General features: G+C 45.6%; 1 protein-coding gene across 1 annotated transcript; it reads left to right on the top strand.

The window, feature by feature from the left end:
- The first annotated feature begins 723 nt into the window (after window positions 1-723).
- Window positions 724-26801, top strand: LOC118780439 (receptor tyrosine-protein kinase erbB-3-like). Its single transcript, XM_036532908.1, has 29 exons — window positions 724-1328; window positions 8676-8833; window positions 9563-9749; window positions 11045-11170; window positions 11334-11396; window positions 11693-11811; window positions 12028-12169; window positions 12382-12495; window positions 13735-13852; window positions 14696-14769; window positions 14842-14932; window positions 15280-15297; window positions 17097-17311; window positions 18011-18143; window positions 18269-18362; window positions 18812-18966; window positions 19849-19902; window positions 20021-20162; window positions 20656-20775; window positions 21352-21450; window positions 21851-22036; window positions 22165-22320; window positions 22528-22603; window positions 22736-22882; window positions 23009-23106; window positions 23223-23405; window positions 23752-23823; window positions 24463-24727; window positions 25611-26801. The coding sequence occupies exons 1-29, from the start codon at window positions 1247-1249 to the stop codon at window positions 26570-26572; spliced, it is 4449 nt and encodes a 1482-aa protein (XP_036388801.1). The 5' UTR covers window positions 724-1246; the 3' UTR covers window positions 26573-26801.
- Window positions 26802-27728: the final 927 nt, after the last annotated feature.

Here is a 27728-nt window from a genome sequence, read left to right as displayed (position 1 = left end):
TAAGAATTTTCTGTCAGCCTTATGTCCAAACAACTGCTTCACAGAATGATGGACATTGCATTTTTTCCAAGTAAGCATCAATCTGGTGGCGCAATTCTTAAACTCGAAAGAATGCCGTGAGCTGACACCAAATGGCAGTAATTTGATATATTCCTATATCACTTAAATTACTTTCATTTTATATTTGAGACAGTCCTATAATGAACAGAACCAGCAATCCATAATGCTGAAGAAAAGTGTGCACATTGCCAGCAGGTAATGAGAAAAAATAGATATTTCTGGGTCAAGTTATGAACAAAATGTTATAAATGTCGGTGTGAACATTTGTGTGAAATATGTTCAATTCAGTAGTGGCATATTCCCTGTTTTCCGAGGTCTAAACGAGCAAAAATGTTATCCTGACCACATGCCATTTCTTCAAACTGGCTCCAATGAATTTGCCAAAAACGAGGTGAAACAGCAATTGTCCTTAAAGTCACTCATTTTGCATGCACCGAATGCACAGACGCGTTTCCATTGAACTTGTCGCCATAAATTGCCCTTCAAAAATGGAATTAATTCATTATGATGTTATACAGTATGTGTTCGTACAGTATGTACAGGACTGTAGGATCCCTCAGAAGCGCTCCCAGAGTACGGTATCTGATTGGACACCGACAGTCTTGTTCCAGACCAATGAGAAGTTCCTGTCTGTTTCATTCTGAGGGAGTGAGAAATGGGCGTCAGACGCGAAACTCATACTCCACCTGGACTTTCTACTTTACGTCCGCGTTGTACTGCGTTTCAATGATAGGCAGGTCACCATCGACTTTGGTTTTGTCGTATTGAACTTCGTCATTGTTTTCATAGTTTAAAGTCTATTCTTACAATTTACTGTTTACAGGTATTTTCTTTTTACCTGGAGTTTTCTCTGGCCAGTAAATGAAACCAATGTGGATCTATAGTGAAAACGCTTCAGGAGTAAGATACTTCAGATAATTTAATAATACTGAGCTACACTTCAGATGGTCTGTGGCAGACGATAAACACCTGTGGAACTATTCGCCTGCCTCTCCATTACAGAAAACGAAGGCGGTCGAAGACATTTCAGATCGCATCTTAATCAAATCATATAAACATAACAAATAAGAAGACCGACTGGGCGAGAGTAAGAGTGGTGGCCTGGTCCGTGATCGTGTGCGTCCTCCTGTCATGGTCCCTTGACCGGATTCGACAGATCTGCGTTCGGTGCTCCGGCGGATTGAGTATGACTATGGGTCGGCAGGTGCTTATGCTGAGCGTCGCGTTTCTGTGGTGTCTTCAGCTCGCTTCCTCTCAGACTCATGAAGGTATGTCAAGATGCCTTTTAAAATGTGTTTTTTTTAAGGAAATCACATTTTGCTAAAATTTAACGCTCCGACGTTTCGGCTATTTTATCTCCCATAATACTAAATTGTTAGTCAGAGGGAATTGAGTGTTCATCTCATTCCAACATGGAACGCCAATCACCTGCTTCATTGCGCATCACTTGGAGGGGACCCCCTAACCTGTTTGCAGGCTGTGTGAGTGTTTCTTAAGGATCGGCTCTGTCACTGCAGCCACAATTTTCTGAACGAAAAACCGGTGATGACATGGGAGGGATTATCGATATAGGGCGTCAGTGTGCTGAAATTTCATTGTGGATCCAAATACTTTCCAGCCTGGTGTGTGTGGGAACCTGTTTAATCCATGGGATTTAAGTAGCAAAACTAGTTAATGCTGCAGACATATTTAATTGCCCCGGTGACGTTAAATCCTGGTAGACTTGAGTACGTGTCTATTTTTTCCTTCCTCGTTTCTTAGAAAAGCCTGAACAAAGTTGAACAGGTGCCAGACTCTCAATTGTACTGTACCTTTCCTCTTTTACCCCTAAGAGAGGTGTGGCCAGGTGGAGCACACGGTGTTTAGAGTGAGTCAGCGTGGGTGGGACCACCGTAGAGAAACAGATTGATCGACAAGGTATTTCCTTGTCAACGCCGTGGTGGGCTGCAGCGCCTGGTTCAGAAACTGCTCCTGAGAGGGGCACTACGGTGGTCTAGAAAAATGGCATCCGGATTGACAGGGTGTGCTCAGCAAAGTCGCGGAAGTAGTTGACAGGAATCAGAAAAATGACAGAAAGAGAAAACGGCTTGAAAAGGCAGTGGAACTTGACCTTTAAACCTTTGATGCATAAACTTTAATATTTTATTTAAATAGACCACACACACTTGAAATCTTGACCCCTAAAATCATGTGAAGTTTTATTCCAGAAATTTTATGACCAGAAATAATTGGATGTAATAACCAAATATTACACCATTCTGTGCACATGAGGCAGCAGCAGCATAACTTCTGATACCATGGTAAAGCCCTTTGTGTCTGTCCACTGTCCTGCATTTTTACTAGTATGGTTTTGGGTATGTTAATCGCTCTGTTGTGTATGTGTCTGGGGGGCTTATAAAGGAGAGGGCATGTCTTGATTATTCTTTTCATTCTCTTTATAACACAGTCAAGCACAAATTTAAAATACCTACTATTGTCCAAACTCTTCAGAGATTACCTCCACTTGGACAAGTTCTAGCTCTGATGAGTGAATTAACCAGAAAGTAAAAGAAAATGCCACCTAGACCTGAGTTCTGTCACGCTAAGGGAAGCCAGCAGCTAGTTAACTAAAACTGTCCACCTAAAGGCATAGTACATCATTCACAAGCAGTAAACTGATCATAATAGTCTTCAATAGCTAGCTACACAGATTTGATATAAATGATAGGTTGCCACTGTATCTGGGTAGCTTGATCACTATCACTCAAGTTACTTAAGCAGTTTTGGGTCTGGAATCAGAGAAATTGCTGAAATTTCAGGATAGTAGAAATGTTAGGGAATGAGCTGGCTAGTAACATTCAAGGAACCATGCACAATGCAAAATGGTTAATAAAATGAATATAAAATCTAAACATAAGCAGTGAAAATAGATCTTAAATAAAATTAAGTCATATCAATGAAGACAAGCACAATTAATAATGTTATGCTAGCTAACCAGCAAAGCAAATTATTTATATACTATAATATATGTATAATATGTAAACCTGACCAAGCCTTTCATACACTGGGGCACAAATTTACCAACTTTTTTATCCATATGAGAGCGCCAAAATATTTTTTAATCTCGGTGATGACAGAATTACGGACATTTTTTGCAGATGGGAGTTGGATGTTTATTAGTTGCTGGGGCAGTGTGAGCAGTCAGAGGAGCATTGTTCAGAGGAGCCTGAAATATCAGTATGTTATGGGCCGTGAAATTACACCTCTGGCAGAAACACAGCAGGAACAGAAACTCCATCCACGTTTCAGACATTTGGCTCAGTTGTTTTCGGTTTGGGTTGAAAGGTTTTAATCATTAACTAGTCTCCTTCTCCTCCTTCATGCTAAGCACACAGGAAATATCTCATCTCAAAGATCTCAATATCTCTTTCAAATGACTTTGAACCCAGAAGTGCAGTGACAGATCTATGAGCAGGATCACAATCATATTAATATATCACATATTGAACTAGCGGTGGCTATTTTTATGAGTCTTAAACTCAATAAATGGAGGAAACCAAACTAAATGTAAAATTACCAGCAATTCCTTACCAGGACCAACTTTGGCTTTTTACTGTGGCCTCACATTCTCAGACTCATGTAGATTTGCTGTCTTTAATGTTTTTAAACTCTTTTTTATGATTTCAAGTTTCAAGTGCATTTTTGTGAAATCAGTCACGCGTTTCATGTTGTACTTGTTGTGGAACACCCTCGTTGTCGATGTGTTTGTCCGCGGCTCGCGATTGGCGGAGCATGACTCATGCCTTCATATTCAAGCAGGCTCGCAGAGCTAAATGAAATACCGGTTCCACCGTGGCTGGGCACGTTCTCACGGGTTCCCAAAATCTGTAAAATCCACTGCGAATCAGATTGCAGAGTCAGTTCATTGATTCTCGCTCCTGATGATGAATGCAGAAATTGACTGAGCAAAAAAATTAAAAAAATCAAATATCTGATGCTACCTTTTTCAGACTTATATATTCTGGACCAGAAGGAAAAAGGGCAAATGATTAGCAGCATTTTCAGCTCTTGGTGTGCAATGTGTGCACATGTGCATGTGCGTGGGTGAATGTATGTGCAGGTTTAGGTACCATCTGGCACAGATGGCAGAAGACAGCTCCACCATGGTGACGCTGTAGAACAGGGAGTGCGCATTCGCATTCATTATATGTTGGAATACTCTGCTTCCTAAGATCAGTGATCAAACCACATGAGTCATAAAGCTACTGCAGAGAGATATGCATCCACTCACTTTCAAGTAGGAAAACGCATATCAGCAATAATAATATCAGTGAATTCCATGCAGAGTTCTTCCTCTTTATGGAAAGCCTGGCCAACACAATTTTTTTTTTTGAAAACAGTTTTTAAAATCCACAAAAAAAAAAAAAATCACAGCCAAAACTCATTCCCAACAGCCACCTTGCACTGCAGCCTCACACCTGTATTTAGTAAGCCTGTATTTAGCAAGTCTGATTAGGCAGGTGAGGCTCATTAACCAGTGGCTGGCTTACAGACAATTACAAACTGAGTGACAATGAAACAATTAACTGGTTATACTTGAAATGAATTGAGCTCAGTTACATATGCTCTGTATTTAATGCACCTTTCACTAGGGAGGTATGGCCCATTAAAAACGACTGGCTTCACTTGCACAATAAGACAATTACAATTACACACAGGCGATCAATTAACAATTAACAGCTTTGGGTGAACTGATGAAATGTGATCTGTTATTGGTCAGTTTGAATTGGATTGAAGACCCAGAGCCAACTGACCTGAGGCAAAGACTGATTACAGATGCCAGATGCAAATCTATGCAAAAGAACTTGCCTGGACTAAAGCAACTGTGTCCACGTGTATGACATTGTACTAGACCCAAGGAGCCTTAAGAGCACAGCATTATGGGTAATGAATTTACAGGAGCGGAGAGATAGATGCAGACTGACTCCCCCTCAGCTCCCACTCTTTCTCCCCATCTCTCACCTGTGGCTCTGCGCTCGGAGGAGCATTTCGAAAACAAAGACATCCCGTCACCAGCTCGCATTCCTCAGTGCGGACTGAGGGTGCCAAAGTAGTTTCAGGGCACTGTAACGGTTCTTCCTGTCACTCAGTGGCTTGTCAGATACAGAATAGGTGGTGTGAATTTGTATGTGTGGGTGTGTGTCTCTGATATTAACTGTATGTGTAGCTGTGTGTGTTCGGCTTTAATGTTATAGCATTTGTGACTGTGTGTTTGTCTGCCTTTGTTATTACTGTATGTGTTGTAATGTGTTCAGGTTACCTCACCCTTTGTTTCAGTGACATTTATTTCCTTATTCTTTTAAACACTCTGAGAGAAATGCATACTGAATAATGTTCTAAATCCTCTGCAATAATCCAAATAATAACCCAGTTACTGTGTGTGTGTGTGTGTGTGTGTGTGAGTGAGAGAGAGAGAGAGAGAGAAAAGAGAAGGATGGTGGAGTGAGCGATTCAGCTGCTTGGGTTAAAAATGCATTTCAACTGATTTCAGGTTCATGCCAGTTTCACTGCCCTGTACTGTGGCAGCACTGTGTTATACACAGAAAGAGAGAGAGAGCAGCAGCTGGGCTGTGGGGGCTTTGGGTCAGGACGGAGGATAGGGCGCTTGTTTTTCGCATGTTCAGAAAAGGGCCATTGTGTGTACGTCGGCCATTTTCCCTCCATCTACTCCCCTCGCACAGAGACGCAGACATACACACACACTCTCTTTCTGTGCAGTCTCTCTTGTTCCTTGTCTGTCCCTGCCCTGCCATTCACACATGGTTTCTGAAAGCCCCCTTTTGATTGGAGCTCGGTGATGCAGTGCTCTGTGCTTGTTGTATGTTGTGCACTGTATGCTATATACTGTGTGCTCTGTGCTGTATCCTGTGGGCTGAGTGCTGTATGCTGTTCGCTATGTGCTATTTGATGTGTGCTGTGCTCTGGGCTGTGTGCTGTATGCTCTATGCTGTATGCTGTGTGCTGTTTGATGAGTGCTCTGTGTTTGACTTCCTTTGGCATGTTGCCTTTAACGGCTTCCCTCTCCTTCATTGTCAACATGGGATCAGCAGAGGGTGTATTAGAGAGCGGAAATGAGTGTGTCTACCTGTGTGACAAGCTTCACAGGGTTGGCCCATATAATTTTGAACTTGTTAAAGAGTGTGTGTGTGCGTGCGTGCGTGCGTGTGTATGTGGGTGTTTAACAGGATTTCTCAACTCTTATCACTCACCATACAGGAATTCGGTAGTCATTGTGCCTGCACACTGTAGATAGATTGCTGATAAGAGTATGGTTGTTAAACTGAGCTGCAGTGATAAGGTACTTTTCTGTTTGGCCGTGTTAAGCGGTGAAGTGAAGTGAAGAAAACAGCATGATGATAATAAGCACATGATTAACCACTCTTAAGCTGCTTGCTTTAACACCATGGCTTTGGTTATGGGAGAATAAGAGGGGAAAGAAATACATGAGTGGACTTTGTTTCTTGCTGTGTCTGATTGATGAGAAATCTTTTGCAGGTGTGTCTTTTCACCTTTATGTGGTATTCATATGCATTCATTTCAAGGGGAAAGCATCAGTGTGTGTGTGTGTGTGTGTGTGAGAGAGAGAGAGAGAGAGAGAAAGAGAGAAATTGGGCATCTTTTTGTGTGTGCTTCAGTGTATATGCATTAACAACAATATAGAAGATGGTATGCCTTTATATTCCTCAAATAGGGATTGTTCAATTCAGTTATGCTTTCTGAGTAGAGTAGTTGTTGGTCTGACTCCTCTCTCCTCAAAATGAATGACATCATCACTGGTGTGTCTGGCTGACGTTGGGAGAACTAGTTTAGATCTAGAAGTTTCCAAGTGCCAGCAGACGGAAGACTGTATCCCCACCCCCGCTATTGATAGTGAGGCCCTCTGTCACACTTGGCTCATTGTCTACTGCTCAAATCTCAGCCCTTCAAGGGCCCTGGTGCACACACACACACACACGCACACACACACACACACACACACACACACACACTGGCAAGTGAAGATACAAAGACTCTTACTCTTTCTCTCTCTTTCTCATATGCACACATACCTGCTCTCACTCACACATACACACTCTCACTCAGATCTCAGATCTGGATGTGCATACACAAAAATACATACATGCTCTCGCTCACACACACACACTGCACAGCACAGTGCACACTGGTATCACCATAATACCCTGCTTTGTTCCTGTGGGAAAAGTCCATCAGGGACACTGGAGTCCAGTGCTCGTGTGTCAGTATGTGTATGTGACAGAAAGGGAGAGAGAGGCTTGTGTGTGACAGAGACAGAAAGAGAGAGAAAGTATGTATATGTGTTTGCACATGGATATGTGCGTGAGAGAGACAAAAAGAAATTGTGTGTGTGTGTGTGTGGGGGGGGGGGCGGGCGGTGTCTGTGACCGATTTACAGCTAATCTGGTGCCATTTTATGATGACAGTACAGTTAGCCAATCAAACTGATTAGACTGATGTACTCATATCCCTCCTTTCCTTACCTTTGTCCCCTTTCTGCCCAACACCACAGTAAAATCTATCCCACAATCCTCTGCTTCATCTTACCTACTGTGCAGCCTGCCTTTCTCCGTACTAGTAGTTCCCCGGCTGATATTAACTATTTTTTAAATTTATTTGCTTGCAAGTGTGTTTACCTTTTGCAAGCATTGATGGAGTTATAATGCAGGCATTATAGAGGGAGAGGGACAGGATCTGACAAGTCATTAGACAGGACCTGCATTGGTTGTGTACAATGTGTGTGTGTCTGTCTTGTCCTATTCGTCCTTGTTCTAACTAGAGAGAGATCAGCTGTCACCTCAGGGCAACTGAACCCTGACTTTTTGTGTGGTCAGATACATGGTGAACTGTCCTGTTCACCCCAGTTTTCACTACATCCTGTTGCTCTGACCCTCAGCCTGACCCCTGTAACACCAATCCCTAAGATTTGAGTGCCTCCCTCCAAAATCCACACAGACAGAAAAGCTCATCAGCCCCTCTGTTCTCAGCCACAATAATGATACTAAATCCATAAACTGGAAGCTTATATCCTTCAAGTACTGAAAAACACACAGTGAATTACCATATCACATTACATTACATACCATCCCAGCCATTACATCACATACCATACCATTGAAGTACTACTGATTTCTCTGTGCCTACACATTCTACATAAAGAAATGTATTTGTATGCACAATGTTTTCTACTAACTGTATGCATTACATTATTGTCATTTAGCAGATGCTCTTATCCCTAGCGACTACCAAATTTATCCATTTATACAGCAGTAAATGCAGGTTAAGTACTTTGCCCAAGGATACAACAGCAGTGCCTCAGTGGGGTATTGCACCAGCAACCTTTTGGTCACACTGCTGCCCACAAAATTGCTGCTCATGTGTGAATTATGTTTACTTACTGTATCATACAACATATGGAGTTTTAATGCCACGATCTCATGAATAGATCTTTAACATCAGTCTTCTTGTGCTCTTCTTCTTTCTCCGGTTCTCTCTGTCCTCTTCCTCCTCCTCCTCCTCCTCCTCCCCATCCTCCTTTTGCACTGCTTCCTCTCCCCCAGTGTCGGTGTGCTCAGGTACCCAGAATTCCCTGAGCGTGAGCATGAGCTCAGAGGTGCAGTACAAGATCATGCAGGACATGTACACGGGCTGTGAGATCGTCATGGGCAACCTGGAGATCACGCACATGGAGGAGCGCCGCGACTTCTCCTTCCTGCAGGTGTGAGCAAGCGCCATGGTGCTGTGGGTGGGGGACCATGCGTCAAACCAGAGGGCCATGAGTTTGAAACTCTGTTAGGAAGGGAGGTGGCATCCTTATGTTGTGGGTACAAGTGTTTCCATCTGAAATCTCAATAACTTGGTCTCCTTTTTTCTGATGATGGTAGGCAAATCAGACACTCTGGCATGAACAAGGTGTGCAGATTTCAGACAGATCAATTGACTAATGTGCATTGCTGGATCTGTGAGCAAGTACCTGAACAGTAGCACACCCTCTGTTTTTCCACTGAGCATTATATCAATTATCCTTCATTATAAGCAATGACCACACAACCACATTAAAGGTCCTCCATATATATTTCTCCCTCATTAAATTCAAAGGAAGTGATGACTGGATTAGTTGCCCCAGCTATTTTGTTTAAAGGTTTTTTAACACCAATAACTTTGAAAAGGGCAGTGTCATATCCTGCCTGAAGAATGACAGGCCTTTTTTTTCCAAGATTTTGTCTGGTAAATACTTGAGGATAAAAATAATTTTGGTCACTGGTATGCTTTTCAAAAAGCACTTTCTTTGGAATACGAATGATCCTCTTTACAGAGTGCATATTAAAATAAGTTTACATATGTATATGTATGAAATGAGAGGGAGAATGAAAGAGAGGAAGGGGGAGACAGAGGGAGGGATGGAGGGAATATATATAATAATATACTATAATGCTCATTTCCTTAGTCGATCCGAGAGGTGACGGGCTACATCCTCATTGCCATCAACCAGTTCAGCCGCCTGCCCCTGGAGCAGCTGCGCGTGATCCGGGGAAACACGCTGTACGACCAGCACTTCGCCCTCTTCATCCTGTATAACTATCAGAAGGATGGCAACGCGGGGCTGAGGGAGCTGGGGCTCACACACCTCACTGGTGAGGGGGAGAGAAAGGGGGAGCAGGGGAGGTGGAGAGGGGGAGAGAAAGAGGAAGGAGAGGGGAGGGAAGAAAGGGGGAGGAGAGGAGGAAAGAAAGAGGGGAAGAGAAAGAGGAAGGAGAGGGGAGAGAGGGGAGGGAAGAAGGTGAGGAGGGGGGAGAGAGGGGGGAAAGAGGGAGGAGAGGGGAGAGAGGGGAGGAGAGGAGGAGAGAAAGAGCGGAAGAGAAAGAGGAAGGGGAGGGAAGAAGGAGAGGAGGGGGGAGAGAGGGGGAGGCAAAGAGGGAGGAGAGTGGAGAGAGGGGAGGAGAGGAGGAGGAGAGGGGAGAGAGAGGAAGGAGAGGGGAGGGAAGAAAGGGGGAGGAGAGGAGGAGAGAAAGGGGGAGAGAAAGAGGAAGGAGAGGGGAAGGGGGGAGAGGGGAGAGGGGAGGGGGGGAGAGGAGGAGGAGAGGGAGAGGGAAAGAGGAAGGAGAGGGGAGAGAGGGGAGGGAAGAAGGGGAGGAGGGGGGAGGGAAAGAGGGAGGAGAGGAGAGAGAGGGGAGGGAAGAAGGGGGAAGGGGGTGAGAGGGGGAGGAAAAGAGGGAGGAGAGGGAAGAGAAGGGGAAGGAGAAGGGGAGAGCTGGAGAGGAAGAAGAGGAGAGTGAGGAAGGAGGGAGAGAGGGAGAAAGAGTTGAGGATGGGGAGAGACATAGGGAATGGGGAAGGTAGAGGAGGGGGAAAAGGGAGAGGAAAGGTGAAGTTTGAGAGAAGGAGAGATTGGGACATGAGAGAGAGAGGGATTAGGAGACTGGAGTATGATTTGGTGAGGGTTTTGGAGGCAGAAATTAGGGGTGAACATATCACACTCATCTATTCCCAGCAGTGTCCTCTCTACCTGATCCCAAAGGCCCATGACTCCCTTCCATATCTTCAACTCGCAACACTATCAGACAGCCATATCCCTAACATGCAGAGTGCATGGGTGCTTAAAGGAAGTCAGCACACACAGTTAACCAGACTGACAGCAAAGCCACAAGAACACCTGTGCAGTGTGAGCAATGCTTCAGCCCAGACACTTTCAGCAGCATAGCAGGGCTTCCAGTCTTTCCAGTAGGAAACATGTAAGATGACAAACAAAAGCCCATATCTTTGACTTGTGTACTGTCACTGAAACACGTCTGGGCTTGTACTGTCTTGGCCTCCATCTCGAAATGATATGACTGTCCCTGTGTGTGTGTGTGTGTTTGCTTGCATATCCCCTGTGTTGTCTGTGTGCCTTTGGGCTGTCTGCGTGGTTGTGTGCGGTCCTGCTCTGCAGAGATTCTGCATGGAGGAGTGCAGATCTTGGGGAACAGGTTCCTGAGCTATGCCCCCCAGGTGAACTGGGCCGACATTGTGAGGAACAGCAGCGCCCCGATCCAGATCACTGACAATGGGGAGAGAAGTAAGTTTGTGTGTATGTATTTTGTGTGTGTGTGCTGAGAGAAGTGTCAGCTGATATTCATACCTTTTCAGTAACACCATGTTTGACCTGGGGAGGACTCAAAAAGGGGGTGTTTTAGTTTTTCTGAAGCAGCACTGATTCTGGGCCACTTCCTGTCTTTCAGAGGAGTGTCATGCAGCGTGTCGAGGACACTGCTGGGGACCTCTGGAACAACACTGCCAGATCTGTGAGTCTCTCTCTTTCTTTCTGTAGGGGTAAATCACAAAAAATGTGTCAATTCTCTCCTACTTTTTCATAAATTCTATTGGTTGGTGCATCAGAGGTCAGTGTCCCTATGGTTGTGAAGATATGCCCTTTGCTGCCAGCATGTTACAGCTTCTCTCCACCCCATGGCAATTTTTCAACATTTGACCTCCTGAAGGTCTCTGAGCTGCCAAGGGTGCCTGTGTCTGTCTATCACAGTGTTCTTTCTTTCTGCCACTTTTTGTGCTCCCCTAACACGAAACTGCTCCCCATAAACAGTGACGAAGACGGTGTGCGCCCCGCAGTGTGATGGGCGCTGCTTTGGGACCGCCCCCAATGAGTGCTGCCACGTGGAGTGTGCAGGTGGCTGCACCGGCCCTCAGGACACCGATTGCTTTGTGAGTCTGCTGGCTGTGCCCTCGCTCCCTGCTGATCCGTCCCAGTGCTGTCACACACACATATACACACACACACACACGTACACACACACACACATACTCCACAAACACATTTTCATCAGAGAATCATGCTTTTTTTTCTTTTCTTATTTTTGTATGTGTGCATGTGTGTGTATGTGAATGTATATGCGTGTGTATGTGTGCGCATGCATGCAGGCCTGCAGCCATTTCAATGATTCAGGAGCGTGCGTACGACAGTGTCCTCAGCCATTCATCTATAACAAGCAGACCTTCCAAATGGAACCTAACCCCAGCGCCAAGTACCAGTACGGCTCTATCTGTGTGTCCCAGTGTCCCAGTGAGTACCCAGCATGCCCCTGTCTGTCTGTGCTGAATATGTCTGTGTCCCTAAGTCTGTAATGAATGTCTCTGCCTGTCAGTGATGCACATGTGTGCACCTCTCATTCAGTAATGAATGTCTCTGCCTGTCTCTGTCAGTACTGACCTTATCTGTATGTGTGAATGAAAGTGTTAATTTTGTCAGTTTTTTGAACGTTCTCCCTCTCCCAGCGCACTTTGTGGTGGATGGCAGTTCATGTGTGAGCGGCTGTCCCTCAGACAAGATGGAGGTGGAGAAGAACGGGCTGAAACAGTGTGAGCCCTGCGGAGGCCTGTGCCCCAAAGGTGCTGTATATACCCCCTGTAGTGTATACCCCCACATACCACAGCAGCCTACAATGATAATAACCTACAATTCCACTCCTATCTCACTATGTATACAACACAGCTCCTAGTTCAGGCTCTGGTCCTCTCATGCCTGGGCTACTGTAACTCCCTCCTTGCCTGCTTTCCTGTCTGTGCAATCAAGCATCAACAACTAATCCAGAACGCAGCTGCACGACTTGTCTACAACCTCCCTAAACATAGTCAAGTTATCCCCCTCCTCACCTCATTTCACTGGCTTCCTGTTATCCATTCCATCAAGTTCAAAACCTTGGTGCTGGGATACAGGACAGTGAATGGGACATCCCCCTCATACCTACGACCACTCTTCAAACCCTACGTTTCCTCAAGATCGCTGCGCTCTGCATCTACAGGGCAACTGACAGTTCCAACCTGACAGGGCCACTCTTTTCAGACATGATCCCTGTCTGTACTAGTCTCTCAGTGGTGGAATGAACTCCCCACGGAGGTTAGGACAGCAGAATCGCTGGCCATCTTCCAACACACACTGAAGACCCACCTCTTCGGACTGCATGTCTGTTTCCACCTCAATCCCTACCCCCTAACACCTGCTACCTCAGTATTTGATGTTTATTTTAATGTGTACAATTGTTACATATTTTGATTCTGTGTTCTAGGGACTTTTGTATCATAGTATACTTGGTTCCTGTCAGATTGCACAAGTTAACTGGTGGTAGGGCTTGAATAGTGTTATGCTCACACTCACTGGTCTGGGAGTGTTGTTAACCTGGTCTGACACTTGCTTGTAATATAATGTAATGATGTGTTTTATACATACCTCATACTTCCCTTGATTAAACAAAACAATGACAATGATTATATGCTGTACCTTCTGTGGTTTAAACCCCCTCATACCTCCATATACCACATCAAAGGCTACATAATGTGTGATAATGACCACAATAATATGTGGTATATACCTTCAACTGTGCACATCACTTCATACCCCTATTTACCACAGTAAAACAGCAACAACTAGCATGATGAGTAATAATCTACAATACCCATGCTCTGCAGTATATACTCCCTTCAGATCCTCACTGCAGGAAGATGGCACCTCTCTCACACTCTTCTCCTCACAAGATGAGAATGATTGTGATGATGGTAGATGAAGATCATGGTGATGATGATGGTAGTGGCGATGAAAGAGATGATAACCCGTTGTACCTCTCGCTCCAGCTTGTGTGGGCACTGGCACCCCTGACAGACAAACTGTGGATTCCAGAAACATTGACAGCTTCATCAACTGCACCAAGATCCAGGGCAGTCTGCACTTCCTGATCACGGGGATCATGGGGTGAGCAAAACAGTGTTTGCTTCTTGGAGAGGGTCTAACACGTTAATCGTTCAATCGCCTCTTGGGTTGAATTGTCAGGTATGCTGATCAATATCCCCATGTACCACAGTAAAACAGCAGCCCCCCCCCCCCCCCCCCCCCATATCCTTTAACCGCAACCAGAACGTGCATCTGTAACAGAAACACAGAAGGGAAAACATGCTGTGAAATATATGGTCAGAATTTATTTTACTTGTTTAGAATTTATTTTATTTGTTGAGGACTCATACAGCATAAAGCACCAGGATGCATGAAACATTGGGAAATGCTAAAATAAAAGCATCCAACGCTTTGATTAGAATGTGTATTCTATAGCTATACCACCTTTCCAACACCAAGCTGACAGATGGGCATTTATAATGTATGAAAAGTATAACAGGCTGTTACACAATATTATAAGGACAATACAATAAAGGACAATGCTTGGTGTTAAGTACACTAGTATGCATTCAGTTTCCCATGATAAACTAATGTGAGGTTTGATAATATTAAGAGCACTTCAGAATTTGATAGAGAACAGAATTCCAAAAAAACAAAAACAGAATCCATGTCCCATTGGATAATAATGTTGGTAGTGTCTTTTTATGTTATAATTATTACAATTATTTCATATAGCATGTAATGTCTGCACATAAGCAGATATTGAACATGTAAATGAATAATGGAAGTAATGAACTGTAGTTTGTACTCTGTACATTGTGATGAGAAGTGTGAGGCTGGACCTCCTTGCATGTCCACAGTGATTATTAAGCAGCAATCATGGCTGTTCTAGTAACTAATTTGCCAACCTCCATGCATCTGCAGGGATGACTATCACAACATCTCAGCCCTCGACCCGGAGAAGCTGAACGTCTTCCGTACAGTTCGAGAGATCACGGGTACGTGTGCCAGCACGTGTGTGCATGCATGTGTGCATATCGTGTGTGTCTTACTTTCCTGTCTCTGACCAGATATCCTGAGCATCCAGTCATGGCCCAAACAGCTGACAGATTTGTCCGTGTTCTCCAACCTCACCACCATACAAGGCAGAACGCTCTACACGTAAGGCTGGGTCATGCCGGCTGTGTGTGTCTGTGCCTGTTTGTGTATTTGCATGTTATTCGGCTTTTTTATGCCTGTGCATGTTGCTGTTGACCTGCATGGTGACTCAGCATATGATAGCATGACCCTGTCCATCTGTGAATGTGTGAACCTAGTCCAGGTTTTTGTATCCATCTACCTCCTTCTTTAATTGCATCATAAAACAGACCCAATGCATGCCTTTTCACCAACATGTTGTGTCTCTCTTTGTGTGTCCTCACCCCCTCCCTGCACTCCCCCACCCCCCCACCCCCCTTCACCACCCCACCCCCCTTCACCACCGCCTCTCTCCATCTCTCCTTCACCAGAGGGCCTAGCTCTAAGAGGTATGCCGCTGTGTCACATGTTCACTTCATCTCTGAGTGTTTGCACGCTGAGAAACCCTCACTAACAGCTCTGTACCAACAGATAAGAATAAACATAGTATCATCTGTTCCCGGTCTAAGCCCTTGCTAAGGGGGTTAGTCAGGGTGGGTAGTGTGTTTTTGACAGACAAACTTAAGTGAATGGGACCAATCATACATAGTAGTTATACACCGTAACTTTTGTGCAGTGCTGGTACAGTTTATTTTGCTGACGCCCTTATCCAGACCATCTTGTAAGAGGGCAGCAGTGTTGCGTAGTGATAAGCAGCAAGGCGCATAACCGAAAGGTTGCTGGTTCAATTCCCCTCTGGGACACTGCTGTTGTACCCTTGGGCAAGGCACTAAACCCAAATTGCCTCAGTAACTGTCCAGCTGTATAAATGAATAAAAGAATAACCTATGCAAACTCACTCTGGATAACAGCGTGTGCTCAATCAGTGTGCATGTTTTAGATCTCTCCCTGCTCCAACACAGCTGATTCAAATGATCAACTCGTTATGAACTCCTGAAGCTGCTTAATAACAAACTGATCATTTGAATCAGCTGTGTTGGAGCAAGGAGAGATCTAAAACATGCAGGTCAAATGGTCTTCCAGGAGACGGTTGAGAAACACTGTGCTAAATGACAGTAATGTAAATGTAAATAAGGCCTTCATGGCAGAGGTGGAAAACCCCGGCTTCAGAAAATAAAAGTCCTACCATGTATTTGTTCTAGCCGTTCACTAAACAAGGTGATTTCACTAATTAGCTCCTCTACCTGGCTGAAGAGTTGTGCTAGTTAAATTCAGCTGGTGAAGTGCATGGGTAGAACAAATACGTGGCAGGACTTTTACTTTCTGAAGCTGGGGTTTTCCACCTCTGCTTCATGGCATGAAGCCTGAAATACATGTAACAGGGGCAACAGAAACGCAGGTACAGAACTATGTGATTGATCATCAAGCTTTAAAATGGCGCTAAATATATGTGTAAAATAACAGTATACAACCATCATTGTCAAAGTCAAAGTCAAAGTCAACTTTATTGTCAATTCTCCAATATGCAGAGGACATACAGAGGATTGAAATTGCATTTCTCTCAGGCCCACGGTGACAATACAACAGTTCGACATAACACAGTGACACTGAGAGACAAGAACAAAAATTTTCACAGAAACAAGCTACAAATATTTACAGCAAGGGCATCAAGGCACATTGTTTTAGTGGAAGCATACATTTAACTGTTATCCTCAAGAGCAATATAACTACATCAGACTTACATGCACACAAAGCCTGAAAAACCCCTATAAGAGCAATATTTCATCAATGTACTATACGAAATTGTTTGGAGTGGTTGGGTAATGGCTGTGCATTTTGCTCATGTTTGCAATTTGCAATTGCATTTGCAATTTCTCACTGTATTTTTTTTGGTCTGACCTTGCTCCTATTTTCTGTTTTCATTCGTACTGTCCATCTCATTGCTTTGCCTCCTTATCCATGCCTTGCTCCACTTTCAAATCCTTCGCCTTTTAAATCAAAATCTCATGTACTCACACCCACTCCTTTGTCCATTACTTCTCTCGATTCTTCCATCTTTCTTGTTCCCTTCCATCCCACCCTCTGCCCTCTCACCCTCATCTTCTCCTCCTCATCCCCCCTTGTTGCCTCACTCTCTCTCTCTCCCTCATACCCTCCCTCGCTTTCTCATCCCCTTGCTCAACTCTGCCCTTATCTCCTCCTTCTCTTTTTCCCGCCCTCCCTCTCTCATATCCCCTCCCTCTATCAGGGGCTATTCCCTCCTGGTGATGAAGCTGCCTTCTCTCACCTCTCTGGGGCTGCGCTCTCTGAGGGAGATCAGTGATGGCAGTGTCTACATCAGCGGCAACAAGAAGCTCTGCTACCACCACACAGTCAACTGGACCCAGCTGTTCACTGGGGCCCACACTCACAGACGGCAAGACACCAGGGACATCAAAAACAACCGGCAGCTGAAAGACTGCGGTGAGACACACACACAGGCATATACACATGTATATACACATACACACAAAGGCCTGTATAAATATATACACATATACACACACAGGCACACACACACAAGCATACATCAATACACACATGCACACTTGCATGTGTACACCCACACGCACATTCATAAACACAATCACACATACATGCATATACACATGCACACTTGCATGTACAGACATATACATATACATATATGCACACATACACACATAGACACTCTTACCCTCACATACATGCATATATACACACAGATACATTCCAAATATAAACCCAGATTCTGATATTTATCTGAGGATGTATCCTCACCCCACTGTAACAGCCAAAGTCTGTGTTCAGTTTACTGATTAGGCAGGTGAGGCTTGGCTTAGACAATTAAAAAAACAACAAGGAACAATGAAATAATAAACCGATTAGAGGAAATGATGTGAAATGAACTCAGTTATTGACAAGGTTGAACACTGAAAGACAAAATCCTTAAACATTTAAGTAGTTAACAAACAATTAACAGTTTTGAGGAACAGGTAAAGATTCTCTTTCATGCTGCCCTGAAATGTTTACCATATCTCTCTGGCCCCTCCTCTCACTTGCACCAGTGTGAATACACAGCACAGTGAGAGCGGTGACAGCTGTTGATCTGAGTGTGTTTTATTTGCTGGCGTGTGCGTGCAGTTGCTGAGGGGGCGGTCTGTGACCCACTGTGCTCGGACAGCGGGTGCTGGGGCCCGGGCCCGGGGCAGTGCCTGTCCTGCAGGAACTACAGCCGAGGTGGCACCTGTGTCTCCACCTGCAACTTCCTCACAGGGTCAGTCCGCCTGCCCAAAAGTGTTCCTCTTCAGAGGGTCCAACCATGGCCCGTGTGCATATGTGTGCCCACAGGGCCTGAGTGAGGTTTTAACCCCCTCCTCTCTTTCTCTGTGTGTGTGACAGGGAGCCGCGGGAGTTTGCAGGACCGAAGGGAGAGTGCATGGCCTGTCACTCAGAGTGTCAGCTCCAGGAGGGGACAGCCAGCTGCACGGGGCTGGTACAGTCTCTAAAGCCTCACTCTCTCTCCCTCTCCTTTCTCATTACATTACATTACATTAATGTCATTTAGCACACGTTCTTATCCAGAGTGAGTTACATAGGTTATTCTTTTATCCATTTATATAGCTGGATATTTACTCAGGCACTTGTGGGTTCAGTACCTTGCCCAAGGGTACAACATCAGTGCCCCAGCAGGGGATAGAATCAGCAACCTCTGGGTTAAGAGCCTTGCTCATTATCACTATACCGCACTGCTGCCCTCTCCTCTCTCTTTCTGTAACCCTTTCTGTGGTTCTTTAGTTTTCCTCTACCCATCTGTGATTCTGCCTGTTTTTCCTCCCTCATCTGAGTATCTTGCCCCGCTTACCCCATCTCCTTACTGTAAGCTGCAGGGTGTTTTTCTCCACCCCTGGTCTTGATCCCCCCTGCTTCTTGTTTCCCACCTAGGGGGCTGATGAGTGTGTGGCCTGTGTCAACCTGCGGGACGGCCCCCACTGTGTGCCCTTCTGCCCCAATGGGGTGATGGGGGAGAAGGGGCTCATATTCAAATACCCCAATGCCCAGAGGCGCTGCGAGCCCTGTCACCCGAACTGCACTCAGGGGTAAGGGGCGGGGGGTGCGGGCGGATGGAGGGAGGTGACGGTACCTGCTGGTGTCATTGTGTGGGGTGTTCACCCATCGGGTGGCTGCATGTTATGCCCTTCCTACCTGAACATTACGTCCTCAATGTCAGTTTAAGCCTTACAGCTGCAGTTATATGTCAGCTGTATGACATACGTTTCCACACAACCGTTAAAGAATGAGTTAAGTTTGCACTCAGATTTCAAAATCATCAACGTATGCTCAATACCACACCAAGGCCTGACAGCAAACCCAGCTGAACGGCACACTAATAAAAACAAAATGAACATTTTCATTGACACATTGGGTAGAAGACAATGCTGGGACTGGTCAATCACTTTACATACAGCAGAGCAGGAAGTAGGAAGCTATTGATAACAGAAGTACTGTCAGAGAACGACATCCCACTGTGGAGAGTTAGGGACAGGACTCTTGCTTCAAACGATCAGCTGGTCCCTGAGCTGTCGGGCTTCACTGATGAAAGAACATTCAGCCATTTTCACTCCGTTTGTACTCACTTTTGACAATTTATTCCACCTACACCAGTTATGTAAATATCAGGTACACCAGCATGCAAAAAAGCACACCCAATAATAGTTGTAATGTCTGTCAAATATAGAACATGTTGGCATGTCAGGACAAGAAGATGCATAAGTACATGAATAGACCATTGCCTCTGTGTAGGATGAGCCTACATCGTCTATCCATCAGGTTGTTGTAATTTGACTCTTGCAGTATGTGTGGTGCATTTATCTTTAGCTTGTGCTTGTGTTGGCAGATTAGCATTTTGCTAGGGGTCACTATTTGTGTCTGACCTATGTTTTTCTGGCAAAGTGTGAGTAACCCAGTGCTGTATGTTCCAGGTGTTCAGGCCCTGGTCTGCCAGACTGCTTGTCTACAGACAGAGACAGCTCAAGGTCAGTGTCTCCCCCTGCTGGTCAGAGTCTGTGACTACACTGTATAATGCAGCTCCAATGCCTTTGTCCTGGTACCCCTGCTCTGACCACACACACATGGTTGTCTCTCTTCGCTCAGCATGCTCACAGCAGGGATTGTGGGTGGTGTGTTGGCCAATCTGATCGTGGGGTTGGCCATCTTCGTGCTCGTCATACTGTATCGCCGTGGTCTGGCCATCCGCCGCAAACGAGCCATGAGACGCTACCTGGAGAGTGGGGATGTGAGTCATCACATGGGACAGGGGAAGGGGCTAGGAGGGGCTAGGGGGAGAGGTAATGGAGGGACCAGTGGAGGCAATGGAAGGGGCCAGTAGATTACTGGGAAGGGAAATGAGTGGGAGGGACCATGGGGAGGACTGGGATCAGCCAGAGCATTTGGTAGGTGGGTAGAGTGGAATTTGAGAAAAAAGGAAATTGTACTAGCAGAGATGAGAGAGTAAAGGAATGGACTCAAGTACACCAGACAGAGGATATATCAAGGCTAGTATTTATATTCATTTTGGATTTGTTACTCTTAAACATTTGTGGTTTAAAGGAAGACAAAAATTTAGAAATGGAACAAAGAGTAAACAAAAGTGATAGACAATAGAAATGTGGTAGAGCAGGAATAAAGGGTGGATTGCAGTGTCTGATTCTAAGCATGTGCACGTATGCTTGTTTCTGTGCGTGCAAGTGTGTGTGCTTTTGTGCCCTCATATCTGTATGTGCTTTCAGAGCTTCGAGCCTTTGGATGTGGGAGAGAAGGGGATGAAGGTTCACACGAGGATCCTGAGAACTCAAGAACTGCGCAAGACGAAACTCCTGGGGTCAGGGGTGTTTGGCACTGTGCACAAGGTGAGCACACACCTCTGATTCCTGCGTGTGTCTCTCTCCAATGACAGCTCTTGTTGCTTCCATTCTCTATTGGTGGACACCATAAAGGAGCAGATTTTATTGGTGGATGGTATTAGGGAGAAGTGCATTAAGGGATAGTAGAGAACAGAGTCAAAAATGGGGGTCATTGCGTGAAAACAATTCCTCTGATAAGGAGCAGGGCTCATAACCAAAACGTTGCTGTTTCAGTTGCCTGCTGGGGCACTGCTGTTGTACCCTTGGGCAAGGTACCAAATCCACAATTGCTTCATTAAAAATCCAGCTGTATGAATGGATAAAACTGTGACCAATGAAAGTCATTCTGGATTAGAGCGCCTGCTAAATGACAATAATATAATGTAATGTCTTGTCTTCCATTTGACCCCACATCAACTCAAAATCGGCATAAGAAGGCATGACAGTGGTCTTTTTATTAAATTTCATATCATTTCGTAAATGGATTGACACCGCACATATCCAACGCAGCTGATCTCTCTCCCTATAACCACAAGTGTTATTCAGCCACCCTGTTTCCTACCTCTCTGTTACCCTCCTCAGGGGGTGTGGATTCCAGAGGGGGACTCTGTGAAAATCCCTGTGGCAATAAAGACCATCCAGGATCGCTCTGGCCGGCAGACCTTCACCGAGATCACCGATGTAAGATGAGTGCGCGCGCACACACACACACACACAGTCTCACCGCACTTACAGATTCACACAGACACACACACATGCACACTTGACTTTCACACATTCACACACTGTCACTGACACAGACTTACAGACTCCCTTTTTAGTGGTTCACAAGTCCAGTAGAGTTAATTTGACACAATACAGTGTGCTTAAAAAGGGAATTATCAGAAAACACTTCAGAGCTAACTCCAATGCACTCATACTCTGACACACACTAATGCACCACTGCCTTCTACACTCTTCTCACACAGTGACATACAGGGCACTCAAAGCCAGACACAGACATGCATATTTATGCTCTGATGTGACCTCTAGAGACACAGGTGGGTTGACGTGCCTCTTTAACACCTGTTGCTGTCCACAGCACATGCTGGCGATGGGTAGCCTGGACCACCCTTACATTGTGAGGCTCTTAGGCGTCTGCCCGGGTGCCTGTCTGCAGCTGGTTACTCAGCTCAGTGTGCAGGGGTCCCTGCTGGAGCACATCAAGCAGCACCGGGACAGCCTGGACCCCCAGCGCCTGCTCAACTGGTGTGTGCAGATAGCCAAGGTGAGGTGCTGCTGGAGGGAGGTGCCGAGGTCCGGACACCGCGCCGGGGTTTATGGGTACTGTACGCAGGCTGGGAGCTGGGCATGTACATCAGTGCGGCGTGCCAGACTGTCCCGTCTCTCCCACAGGGCATGTTCTACCTGGAGGAGCACCGCATGGTCCACAGAAACCTGGCAGCACGAAACGTTCTGCTGAAAAGTGACTATATCGTCCAGATCTCCGACTTCGGCATAGCGGACCTGCTCTATCCCGACGACAAGAAGTACTTCTACAGTGAGGTCAAGGTACCACACAGTTCCTCCTACCTACTGCCTGTCCATCAGGGCCCCGTGACCTGCCTGCCTGTGGCACCACTGCCTCACGGAAGGGGGCGTTGAAACAGACCACATACGACAACATACGCCATCTGCCCTGCGATAAAGGGTGGATTTTATTGTCCTTGAATCACAGCTCAGCACAGATCAATATTTCTATAATTTTATCTTTCACAGGCTCCAATAAAATGGATGGCTTTGGAAAGTATCCTGTTTCGCAGATATACTCATCAGAGTGATGTATGGAGTTACGGTGAGTGTGTGTATGTATGTATGGGTGTGTATGTGCCTGTGTTCTGTGTCTTCCAGTCTGAGTGTGTTGTTGAGGTGTGTTCATCTCTCTGTTCTCACACACTTTACATATGTATGCACTGTCACTGCCCAGGAGTGACGGTGTGGGAGATGATGTCATTCGGGGCGGAGCCTTATGCTGCAACCCGCCCCCAGGAGGTGCCGGACCTGCTGGAGAAAGGGGAGCGCCTGGCACAGCCTCACATCTGCACCATCGATGTCTACATGGTCATGGTTAAGTGTGAGTCCTGCTCTTTTTACCGGCACTCTGCACATACAGTCGCAGACAGACATCTTGTATTTTCTGATCCACATGTATGTCTACAGCACCTGGCTACTGTGAACAATGTTTGCTCCTTTTTGACAGGCTGGATGATTGATGAGAACGTTCGACCCACCTTCAAGGAGCTGGCCAATGAATTTACTCGGATGGCTAGGGACCCGCCACGTTTCCTTGTAATCAAGGTAACGGTGCAATATCTTCCACTGGTTGTAAGGACTGGATAAAAGTTCATGAATATTTTTTGTTGTACCATGGGCTTTGACGTGTGTTGTCCTGGTCCTTCTCACCCCGCCCCCAGGCGGAGAGCGGCCAATCAGACACTGCCCTAGATGAACCCCATCGGAGAGGAGCGGAGCTGGGCGAACTGGAGGCACGGCTAGAGGACCAGGAAATGGAAGGACTTCACGATGTCATGGCCACGCCCCCCCTCTGCCGCTCTCCAATGAGGAGCCACTCTCGACTGCGTGTTGAGTCGCACAGGGTGAGTCTAGTTGAACTGTGTCTTTGTAAGTCAAATTACACTGCACCTCTCTTTCCTTTCCTGTCATTTTCTCTTTCTACCTTCTCCCTCTCTCAGTTTGATTAAATTCAAATGAAGCTTTAATGGCATGACAGTAAACAAATGCCAGAGCTTGTGGTTTAACAGACAAACTGCAGTAAGAACAATGTGAACTTTGTTTACCCACTGTCCTTCAGGTTATGGTGAGAGGATACACATTTTGCTGCCAAAAAGGATAGGGGATTTTTTGAACATTAGGAAGGAGGTTGACCTCCCTCTCTCTCTCTCTCTCTCTCTCTCTCGCTCACTCTCACTCTCTCTCACTCAGAGTGTGGCTTCCGTGCCTGGACCCGCTGGGTACCTGCCCATGACCCCTGGTTCGGGAGATGACCCCTGCCAGGTGAGCCACGTTATGATGCTCTGACAGCAGTGTTTGTATCAGAGAGGACATGCTCTCTGAGTCAGCACTCAGAGTGACACCACCGTACAATCTAAGAGTGCAGATAAATTCAGCCTCTCTGCTCTAATACAGCAAGTATGAGCATTATCATTACAAATATTGTAATAATAATCATAATAATTATCGTCATTACTTCCACATAGCTGACTGATCTCCTAATCCATGGTGTTTTACAGAGGTGACAATTTCACACATTATTCATTACTTACTTGTAACTCTTACTTAAGATGTTCTTCTCCTTAATGACTTCTAAGGCCATCATATAGATTGCAAGATACATATAGAATGTATTGTGACAACTGCAAGAACAAGAGCATAGGTAGGGAACAGTATTATAACACATCAGTGGTAAAGCATCTAAACAGAAAAACTTAAACATTCAAGCAATCAGATTCATGTTCATGTAATGTTTATGTAATGTGTTCATGTAATTTTTAAGAGCGATCATAAAGGAAAATCTTTTTTTCTCATTGCCTGCAATGCAGCAGGTATTTACTGAGGCAATGCAGGTTAAGCACAACCCTCTGACGTCTTCACACTGTTGCTGGTACTCACGGTATGTACTCACTCCCTTAAAAGCTGCGGTCCCCCGGCCCCCGGTTCAGCTCAACACGGACAGTGTCTGAGTGCTCAGAGGGGTGTGGCGTCAGTCTGGAGGTAGAGTCGAGAGAGGACGTCCCGCTGGCTGGCAGCTTACGCCGAGCCCGGTCTCGCAAGGATGGCGCGAACAGCGTGGCATTGCAGCATGCGGGCCTCTCGCCCCGCCTGGACACACGCCCCCTGGAGACGGAGGAGGATAGCTACGGATACGTACTGCCCGGGGTGTCTGACGCTGCGGAGAGAGGTGACCCCACAGTGCAGCTGGGTGTGGGAGGGGGCTGGTCCTGTCTGTATGATCACCACTTAGGAGCAATGTGCCATTTTTTAACATTTAGAACAATGTATCCTTTAACATGTAGAGGCCCGGGCGCCAGTAGTGGGAGAGGGAGGCTTCATGAACTTCGTAACAGATGGAGCTATTGCACTGCGTCTAACATATACGGACACTATAACATGTCTTTCTCAGCCCCCCTCATCACATCAAGCCAACTTACCGATGTCTGGATGGTTAGGGCAAATTAGCACTGTGGAACTCATGAATTAATTACACACACCTTCACTGTCCCAGCAATCCACCCATTTCGCCTGAGCAAACAGAAACAACAAAATTATCTCTCTGGAATACTAAGATTGATTTTTAGATCAGTTAATGGTTCCATCCTTTCAGTTTTCAGTAGTAGACAAAAACATATGTAATTACTAATTACAACTAATTACAAGACATTCTTAAAGATCTCACCAAGCACTGATTTTAACCATTGTTCAAAAACTGCTTTTGCAACAGTCAGGCCCACCATCTCCTCTAGCTTCAGATGGTCGTCTTTTTTCACAAATAAAATGCAAGTCAAACTGAGGACTCTAATGTCTAGCTGCTGTGCGTTGTATATTCTGCTCCTGTTTATTTCCCACAGAAGTTTGAGTACCTCTGAGCCCCAATATACAGTACAAGCCTCCCACCCCTATATATCTCTCCAATGCCTGTCCTGACATCTCCCGTTCTTTTCCCGTTACACTATTACATGGAGGATTGACACTGGGGTTTACACTGGAACGAGATAATGGGAGACATTCTTCAAATCCTTCTCTTCCTGATGACTTAAGTCTGCTTTTTTTTCCTTTTATCATAGAAAATCTCCTGTCACGCCCAGCCTCACGAAGCGCCCTGCCCTGTGGGAGGAGCTCCAGAGGCCTGTCTCCACGGACATCCGTCACAGACTCCACCCCTGAGGAGTACGAGTGCATGGACAGACAGGCTAACTTACTCTCCAATTCACCCAGACGTGCCTCCAAGCAGGAAAGGGACAGATCGCTGCGAAAAAGCAGGAGGCCATCCTCCCCTATGCGCTCCCCGTCCTGCAATACCAGTGTTTCACCAAGGGGGAGAGATGCTGAGCAGGGCCACAGACAGCAGCTCCACCCAACCAGAAACAGTGTCTCAGAAGAGAGGCGAACCTCAGCAGAGCACAGTGACCACTTATTGCCAGCAGAGGGAGACAAAGCAGAGAAAGAAAAGAACACAGACCTCCCTGGCTGTAATGGTGAGGACACAGAAGATCAAGGCAAGAGGTGTGAGATGGAGGTAGTGGAGTATGAATACATGGACATCCAGAGTACAGAGCCAAACTGTGGTGAAAATGGGGGTCCCCCCCACAGTAAGGATGACCACATCAAACAGGCAGAGAGAGAGAATGGTAACATGGAAGGGGAGGAAAACAGGCAGAGAGAGGAAGAGGAAGATGAAGAGGAAGAAGAAGAGGAAGCATACCAGTACACGAATGACCAGCCCAGGCTAAGCCAGAGTCTGCAAGGGAAGGAAGGAGCTGGAATCAACGGTCCCATAGCTGGTGAAGGGGATGCATACGAGTATGAGGAAATGGACGCAATAGGCATTACTATCTGCAGAGGGGACAAAGTGGAATACCAGAACGTCCAACCAGGGCCCAGGGGAGGGCCGGCTAAACGCCCAGGTTTGGGGGGGTACATAAAGGTGCGTGCTGGAGTGGGGGAGCCAGGGGGAGATCGATCCTTTGACAACCCTGACTACTGGCACAGCAGACTGTTCGTGAAGCCAGATGCCGTGCGTACGTAATTGGAGACAGATATGCAGAAGAACAAAGAGGAGCTGGTGAAGGAGCACCAACAGGTCCAAAAGCCAAGCAGCTATTCCATGCTGTGGTCAGATAACCAACCTATTGTTTACTTTATCAGGCTGTCAATCAATTAGTATGGAATTCCCCAAGTAAATCCACTATTCAGCAATGTGTAACACAGTGGTAAGGAGCACGGCTCATAACCAGAAGGTTTCTGGTCCGATTCCCTGCTGGGGCACTGCTGCTGTACCCTTGGTCAAAGTAATTAACCCAGAATTGCCTCAGTAAAAATCCAGCTGTACAAATGGATGACAGGGAAAAAATTGTAACCTATGTAAGTCACTGTGGATAAGAGCATCTGCTAAATTACAGTAATGTAGTGATAATCAGTCAGGTGCTGTCTGTTTCTCTGTATTACAGCTGGTAATAAGTAATGTTCCCTCCAAAAAATCTGTTCATCCCCACTAAAATGCTCTATGGCTGCACATTATGATGTGATTAACAAGCTGTCAGAGTATGTGATGCATGTATGTTGATTTAAAAGGCCTCTCACATTTACACTGAAGGCCTGAACTTTGGTTGTTCAGTAGTGTGAATCAGAGAACAGGGGACATTGGTGAAGGAAAATGAAATGGCCAGTTGAAGATTATTGTACACTGTATTTTAGAACAAGTTATCTTCTATCATATGTCTTTTTTTGCATTTGTTTTGTAACCAATGATCTATACATTTGTTTTAAGTGGACAGTTTCTTTTGTATGGAGTAAAATGTTTCTAAACATCCTTTGTTTGTTTTTCTTTACCTCACAATCCAGGAAATGTTACATCTGCCACTGTTCTCACATGCATATGTAGCTCTGATATTGACAAGAGTTTAACAGGAAACCGGCAGGCAAAATCATTCTTGACCCCTCACAACCTGGCCACCACATTTTCAAACTCCTTTTCACCGGCCGGCGCCTCAGATCATTACCCACCAAAACAAGAAGACACCAGAATAGTTTCTTCCCACACAACAACACACTCTTGAACTGTTAAACCAGCCACATGACAACTGTATCCCTGCTATTGTGTGTCCACAGTGCAATAGTTATATAACTAATAGATGTACATATCAATAGCCTGCACTCAGGTAAACTTTATCTTATGCTGTTTG

Source organism: Megalops cyprinoides, chromosome 7 (assembly GCF_013368585.1).
Source record: "Megalops cyprinoides isolate fMegCyp1 chromosome 7, fMegCyp1.pri, whole genome shotgun sequence".
In the NCBI taxonomy this organism is placed as follows: Eukaryota; Metazoa; Chordata; class Actinopteri; order Elopiformes; family Megalopidae; genus Megalops; species Megalops cyprinoides.
This window is presented reverse-complemented; position numbering and strand designations above follow the sequence as displayed.